Raw genomic sequence first — 8,673 nt, 5'->3', positions numbered from 1 at the left:
TTTACAGCTGACCATTGTTGGAGAGTTGGGCTACAGACTGTAGGTCAACATAACAAATTCCCTTACTATATAGAGACTACCCATAAGTTCTGTGACTCTAGAGAACACTGACTAATAAAATGTCACTTAGATACTTCGAGTACAAAGATTTGTACAAAGATTTGTATAGTTCTTGAAGTCTAGAGGAACTCAGATATGTCTGTACTGATGAAGTATACACTGTACATAGCAGCCTCATGTGCCTCTGAAACATTTTAAATTTATGCAAAGCCTGGCTAAACCTGAGATATCATGTCAGGAATAGGAGGAACCGGAGAGAACAGCTGTGAAAAGTCACTTTTGCATCTCTGGGTGGTTTATGTTATGACTTATATCACAGTGGTATCCACTGTAACCCTGCTGGCAAAAATACGTGGCAACATCTTCAGACTGCAGACCGTTGATGGTGAGTGTGAAATCAGTGCCAGATCCACTTCCACTGAACCTTGATGGGATGCCCGATTGCAAACTCTTTGCATTATATATCAGGAGTGTGGGAGCTTCTCCTTGTTTTTGCTGGTACCAGTGTAAGTAATTGCTAACACCCTGACTTGCCCTGCAGTTCATGGCAACTCTGGCTCCCACAGATGCAGACAGGGTGGATGGAGACTGAGTCATCTGTATATCACATCTCATGCCTGATATTGGAAATAGACATCAAATATATACTGTAAATCATATTAAAAACATAGCTTTTTAAGTATTATGCACACTTTTGAATGTTTCTTTTTTGTGATGTACATCTTACCTGGGAACCAGAGCAACAGCAGCCCTAGGAGTTGAACTGGAGCCTTCATGACTGTCCTTTGTCCTGTTTCAGACTGAATACCATAATGTGTAGACTGTCTAATAAGAAGATATAGTTCAGTGGGCTGTGTCCCTCAAACATGCAAATCATCTGGAGTCTGGCACAGCTGTGTGGCTTATTTAATAAGGACCTGATGTCTCTGCCAGTCTCAGGGCTAAGGTGGGATACATAGATTTTCTGGCAGGCAATGTGTTTGTTTCTCTTGAGAAACAGAAGAACTATGTCAAAGTGATTTCCTGTGAATGGTGTATTAAATTGACTATCATTTTCTGCCAAGTTTTCCTCAGTACAGCTCCAACTAATACAGGAACTGTTCACTATGACACAGACCTAGACCTGAAGAAAACCTGGAAAACAGTATTTAGACCCCTCTAATTTGTGCCTGACAATACTATTGGAAGTATAGTGTCTTCCTTTTTGTTCTGCTACCCTGATTCTTTTAATATGAAGTAGAAGTCACATAACAAATCAGCAATACCATACACAATGAATAATAATATACACAAAGGTGACTCTTAAACAACAGGACCTGCATTCACTAAATTGTCAGATATATAAAGCTGACGTGACTTACTCCTTTCATGACTGGCCAGAATTTATGCATTCCTACCTCCCATCTGTAGCTTATCTTTGCTTGATATTTTCAAGGTCACTCACATCATTACTATTATTCTCTATTATACATTTTGACTCTATGCATTATCACAAGCAGGGGCCCTTTCTCTTTGTGATCATTCATACCCTTAAATGTTTCATGATCTTTAAAAATAGTAAACACCTACATTCTTTTTACTTCCTTCTGTTTTTATCTTTATTAAAGCAATAATTTATTCATATCAAAATAGTTTGTATATTACATAGTATATGATAGCAATTATAAATAACTTTCAAAAAATAGGAAACTTCCAGGTTAGAGATATTATGCACTAACTCCTTCAAGCCCAAAAAAAACCTTCTAAGTGAGATAGTCCAACAAATGTAATGTATTCATTGACTAACGATGTCTAATGTCTAATTAACAAGAGCAATCAATACTGAATAGTTTTGAAAGATAAGTATAGGTACTTCAACAATCATACATTAGAATTAATTTCCCCAGGATATTGTATTCAAATTCCAAACATAATATATAGTTATTTGTGAATCATTCAAATGAGAAAAGATAAACTAACAGCTCTCCTCATACCAATCCATATTCTCCTGTGTGTTTCTATAGGGTTCATTTCACTTCAGATTCTGTGACCATAGAACAAATGACAGAGGGAAGACTCAGTGGCTTGAAGATTGATTAAACAACTGGTGAAATACCCATGTTTTCGATCATATACAGTCCACACACAGATGAGGTGAAACAGCTTCCTTAAAAAAAAAAATCTGTGATAGAGTATGTTCACGCAGAGGTTAGATTAGGTCCCAGGAATGTGCTTTCTTCACTGTAAGCCAAAGAAAGGCACATTCATATCTCTTCGTAAGTGAGGAAGCTGGACCACATAAGTTTGTTCACTGAAGACAGGTAGAGAATGTGGCTGTGAGCAAATAAAATTTGTTCTATCTCTGACCTGACGGTGAAGATTCTTTTTCTTTTTTCCCCTGCTATGCTCAGTGACTTAGCCTCTATTATAGGTTTAAAAGTAGCAAGACTGGCTAAAAAGAATCTGAAGTACTGGATTTTTTTTATCATCAGATATATGGTAAATTCAAATAGTTTGTGTCTTACACATATAAAATCAAAGTATATCTTTATGGAATAAACCATATGAAGTTGTTGACTAGTAAAAATCCTTTGGCAAAGGAGATGGCTCAATGAGTAAAGGCACTTGTTTCTCTGGAGGGGACCTGCTTTTGTTTTCTAGTTTCCAAATGTGATTAACAAACAGTTTTGCATCTTGTTCCAGAGAATTTAATGCCCTCTTCTGACTAACACTAGTACTGGATATGCAGTTGGTGCACCAGGTTGCATGCAGGTAAATCACCCATACATGTAAACTGAAAATAAAGTAAGGCAAACAATGGTAGATTACCTAAGGTAAGAAAGATAGGTCAGAAAAAGTGGCATAGTGAGATTCCTGCTGTTTGGTTGTTATTACCTGTTAGAGACCAGATTTTTCTTTCACCAAAATTGTCTTTTACTATTAGCGTGAAGGAGAGATGAAGTAAGAAATATTATGGATGTAGACAAAAACAACCATCAAAATAGAATTAACAAGAAAAAAAACCCAACAAATTATCAAAGAAACTAATTCTCACCAGAGGACTACAGAATCAAGTATTGTAGTGAAGAATGAGAAAATAACCCATTATATAGTCATGTTAGATTTGCCTAAAGATGGGCCCCCTCTCTTCTCTATTTTGTGTTCTTATGTATTACATTTCTTTCAATAAAATTCATTACTTGTGGGCTTCAGAATCATGAATACCATGTGGGATATAGGTATAACTCTTATGAAGAGTGATTTAAGTTCTACAAAAATTGAGGAGCATAACCTGGATTTTAACTTTTGATGTATTCTTTTGTTGTCTAACGTACTAGTAACCATAAGGCAAGTGAATCCAAATGTTGTGTGTTAATATTTATAACTCCACATTTTGTAAAAATAAAAATGAAAAGCGTACTACACTTGGTCAATCCACAACAAATATTATAGGCATGTGTTCAGCAGGAATTTGGGCACAGGAAAGATGAAGATGAAATTATGAGTATGGAATTCAAAGTTAAAGTGAAACTGACCATGGTGAATTAGGCACAGTAAACAGGAGTGTTTGGGAGAAGAGGCAAATAGTGCCATGGGTTGCTCCTCTGCACATTTTCTATGTGGGAAGAAGTAGAATGTAAAACGGTGTTTGGTCAGTGAAGAATGGAAAATTAAAAAGAATATATCTATAAAAGAATGTCTCAGAGTGAAAATTCAGAAAACCAGAGTAGGAGATGGTGACCAGCAGAGGAAGTTTGGACAGTGGACGAGTTTGAGAAAGAAATTGGGATCTATTGTAGAAGAGCTTGAAAATAAGAGTCTGCCACCTGGCAGAGTAATAGATATACAGGGTCAAGGTAAATCAACCCAAAGAGAAGAGGCAGCTAAGCTGTTTAGGAGAACAAAAGAGCCACAACCTCACCTGCTTCTGTAATATCTATTTGCTCAATACTGTACAACCGTTCTTATCAAAAAATCAGCAATGCAAAGTCCTGTACAAGGTAAAGAAGGACCCACAACAGTGGGCCACCTACTCAATTTCACAATTATGCAGGATGATGAAATTCACAGAACTAAAGCAGAACCATGGTTGAGCAGAAGGAAACAATTGCTAAGGCAAAGACTCCCTGACTCATCACATGAGAAATAGTATTGTCCTCCAATAGAGAGCACCTTGCAGCAGTTAGCTGGTGTGCTGTGTAATAATGATGACAATAATAATTTGACAACTCTTAAGGCTTTTAACTGTGACAGTAAAAATTTATCCCATAATCACTACCTCTGAAGTAGTCATAGAACCAAGATATCAGGCGTATGCTTAGAATGTAAAAGGCTGAGAAATTAATCCTTGCTTCTGCTGGCACCAAGACAGGAAGTTGTTTTATCTCTATGAAAACTTTTTGCTCAACTGATGGCTCTCTCTATACCCCAGACCCCATCAGGAAGCATAAAGACTGGTCATCATGAGAGCCCCACAGACACCATCAATTTGACATGAACAAGGTTTATATACTGCAATATTCCTTTAAAAATCAAAAATATACATTTTCTAATTCATTCAACCATGGCACTGGTTGATGTAGCTTTACATTATTTGTGTTAAAATTATGTCTTTAATGAGGATATTAATATCTAACCATAAAGTCTGCAATGTAGGTACCAAATTTGAGGAACAACCTCCAATGATAATGAAGCCCATAACACAATCTGTTCACAGGGCTTCAAATATGGAACCTCCATTAGGGTAGTATATGCCAGAGGTAGTAAAATCTGATAATAGAGCAAAAAATGTTGTATTGCAGGTGCTATTAAAGAACCTATTTCCAAAGGCAATACCTCATATTAATATGGATACAGATTTTTGAGTTTCTTGAGCTTGTGAGGAGGGGTATGTTTAATTACAGCTGTTATACTTCTTAAGTGCAACATCCATGTATTGTCCAGAAAAAAATTTCACAGTATTTATTCTCATTGTGACTCAAATTTTTTCTGGCAATTATTCTGTTATATATCCTGGGCCATGGGGAAAGTTGGAGGAGGGAAGATTCTCATAGGGCCACACTCATAGAAATGCAACTATTGCATTGGCTTGCTATTAGGCAAGTGATAGTCATTCATCTTTTGAGATATAGACACTTGTGGGTTGTCTATCCTCAAATGGATCACTAACTGGACATTGAGAGCTCTACATATTAGATAGGACACCTTTATATAAGGGCCTGAGAAAGTGTCTCATTAGATACAAGCACACACTGCTCTCACAGAGGACTATGTTTGATTCTAAGAACCACACTGGACAGCTCATAATTGCTTGAACCGTTAGCTCTGGGCAAACTGATTTCTCCTTTAGGCATCTCCACTTATGTCTACATGCAAGCATGCTGACACTTCTAGACATATACTTAATTATATCAATGAATGAACAAAACAGAAAAACATGAAATTGTGAAGGAGGACTTGGTTTGTGGCCATCATTGTAAGGCATAAAAGAGGGAAAGACAGTGTATAGGATCATAATATGCTGTATGCATGTATATAATTCCCAAAGAATAAACATAATTTCTTTTTAAAATAGAGACAGAGACCACAAGTTGCAGGCATATAAAGAACCAAAGGAATGGACATGTACTTTTGTAAAAATATCAAGGAGAACTTATCCGATTTTGAAAGTAGTTAGAATTTCTTTGATCTTTGTTTAGTTAATTGGACAAAACATTGATGAATACAGAAATAAATACAACTTATCTAGAGGTGACAAACCTGCTACAACCATATAAATACATGCTATGTTTCTCTTTTATGTATCCAAATTCACTCCAGCTATACCTGGAAAAAAACAGCAAGTGTTTATTTACTCAATATTATCTATGGGCAGCAATGGCTGAAAAATAAGTTAACTTCACATTCCACAAGATTGTTTCACAAGAACAGATACTGACCTTCATTTAAATATTGCATCAGGAAAGCACCTACAGAAACAGGGGATTATAAAAATATTACTGGCCACTGGTTCCTATGCTGCTTTGCATTTGCCCACATAAATGAACATGTTCCCTGCATGAAAACCTTTGCAAAATTGGTTTTTCTTGGACGTATGGGCATCCTTGGAGCAAGGACTGAATTGCAAAGAACAAGTAAGACAATTTTGGAGCCATGTCAAACCATGTCAAGCCCCAGTACCTTGCATATTTGAACATGTGCAGTGCACAACCTACTGTCACAAGCACTTCTATACAGGTTCATCAAATTCTTTGCAGTAGTCAGTTCAAGTCAGGACACAGCATGGACATGAGTGTCCCTGATCATCCACTGGATATGTTTCTGTGGCTCTGGCTTTCATGAAGCACGAAGACCCTACATTTACTTAGCTCATCCTGATCAAAGCTGATATCTGAATGGATTTTTGAAAGAGCCATTTTGTGAAAAGATTGTACAATATTTATTTGCTGTAGGTTTCCAGTCTAATAGTAAGTGACTGTAGAGTTCTGTTAGAGATCATGACCACTGCTATAATTTTAAATCATATTATTTTTGAAAAATAAATTTGGGGAATTGATATATTTTTACTGGTTATTTTATTTACATTTGGAATGTTATCTCCTTTTCTGGTTTCCCCTCTGCAACTGTTCTATCCTATCCTCCCTCTCCCTGCTTCTGTGGGTGTGCTTCCCTACCCACCCACCCACTTCTACCTCACTGCCCTAGCATTGCCCTACACTGGGGCACTGGACTTCACAGGACAAAGGGCCTCCCATTCCACTGATGCTCAATAAGGCCATCTGTGCCCTTCCCCCAGCTGTGAGCAGGCCAGAGACCTTGTTTACCCCAATAGACCAAACAATAGGACCTAGGTGGAACTAGCCACCTTGGCTGCATGTCAATAGACACCTAGGTGGAGTCACCCACCTTGGCTGCACTACATCCTTCTACAGGAACTTGAAAGAAGAACTGCTCCTGAGCTTGCCTTGATACATCTCCGGCCATGACACGTGACCAAGAACAGATTATCCCACCCAACTCTCCCAGCTGAAACTAGGAAAAGTTTGGGCAGGTTCTTCCCCTTTAAATTAAAAGTTTAGCATTAAACCATTGAGCCTTGATCAGAGAACTTTGTCTTGGCTTCATCTTTTCTCCCTCTCCATCCCCTTTTCATTCCCAGCCCTCTGTTCAGGTGAACCCGTTCAACTTGTGGCCGCAGGCGGCTACAGCCATCCACTACTATATATGCAGATAGAGAAATGGGTCCCTTAATGTGTACTCTTTGGTTGGTGGTTTAGTACCTGGGAGCTCTGAGGAGTCTGATTGGTTGATATCATTGTTCTTCCTGTGGGGTTGCAAATCCCTTCAGCTCCTTCAGTCCTTTCTTTAACTCCTCTATTGGAGTCCCCATGCTCAGTTTAATGGTTGGCTGAGAGCATCCCCATCTGTATTTGTCAGGCTCTGGCAGAGACTCTCAGGAGACTATAGCTCTTTGAAACTAAAACAATTGGTCAGAAAGAAAGCCCTGACAAAACCCATACTCCGTTTATTTTTACTGTCATCATTCACCTTTTAAATGCCTTACAGAAATGCATTCTAGAAAATCTGTAAAGTAAAAGCATAGAAATGCACACTGTCTACTGTAAGGTAAAGGATCATTAAGAAAAGATCCAGAGGACTCTTCATAGAAAATGAAATCTGAAGCCTGTAATATCCCTCAACAAGTAAAGCTGCCCGCTATTCAAGCCTGAAGGTTTGAGTTTGATGCCCAGTCACACTATACATGTACAGAAAAAGACTATTGAAACTACCAGAGATTAGGGCCATGCTCTGGCTGAACTTTGGTATCTATAATAATACAGTTTTTTTAGCTAAAGCACTGATGGAATCAGAAGTACTCTATCTTGGGAATTATTACCAAGTACTTGATCTAGCAAAGAAATGCAAAAATTAATTGGAGGAACAAAGTGCCGTGTAACCATTTGGCACAGGTTGTTTGCAGATGTGGGGAACCTGTGTGTCTGTTGAAAGGCAATGGGTTTTGTATCTCCCCTATAGCTAATGCTTGCCAAATAGAGATTCCTCATCCAAAAGTTGAAAATGTACTCTTAGTCCTTTAAAAAAGGATGACCTTTATCTCTTGCTTCCTTTATCTGTCTTCTCTTGCTCTTCCTTGCCTATTCTAAGACAGTTCTGCTGGCCTGAAACACTTTATTTACATTGGCTGGGATGTAGAATCAAATAGTTGTGAGTCCTAGCAAAGTTTTCTGCTCTACAGGTCAGGGAATATACTATGACTGTCACCTAGGTTCCCCAACATCTCTCTGCTGGTGCATTTCTACCATTGACTGTGCAGTTGTGCTCTGGGTACCATGACTGTGTTTCTTTTCATTTCACTGAACAAGGCTGCTGTTTGGGTTACAGCTCTTGATATTCAGAGTTGCTAAGCTGGTTTGGTGATTTAACTAGGCTTTAGTTCAGTGGGACTGTAAGTAAATAAATATGGAACATAATGGGTAGGAAAGCAAAATTTGTGTCTTTAACTTTTGATTTTGATTTTGTTGTGACTGTTTGTTATTGTCTCAAAGTTGTCATGGCAAAAATAAGATACTTATTGCTCCCTCCTTGGATTCCCCAGCACTTCACAGGGACTTC

General features: G+C 38.0%; 1 gene segment (V, D, J or C); it reads right to left on the bottom strand.

The window, feature by feature from the left end:
• Positions 1-333: 333 nt before the first annotated feature.
• LOC114633576 lies at positions 334-868 on the bottom strand. The segment is given in 2 exon segments: positions 334-677; positions 788-868. Coding segments are annotated over 2 exon segments (393 nt in total).
• Positions 869-8,673: the final 7,805 nt, after the last annotated feature.

Source organism: Grammomys surdaster, unplaced genomic scaffold (assembly GCF_004785775.1).
Source record: "Grammomys surdaster isolate TR1022 unplaced genomic scaffold, NIH_TR_1.0 717, whole genome shotgun sequence".
In the NCBI taxonomy this organism is placed as follows: Eukaryota; Metazoa; Chordata; class Mammalia; order Rodentia; family Muridae; genus Grammomys; species Grammomys surdaster.
This window is presented reverse-complemented; position numbering and strand designations above follow the sequence as displayed.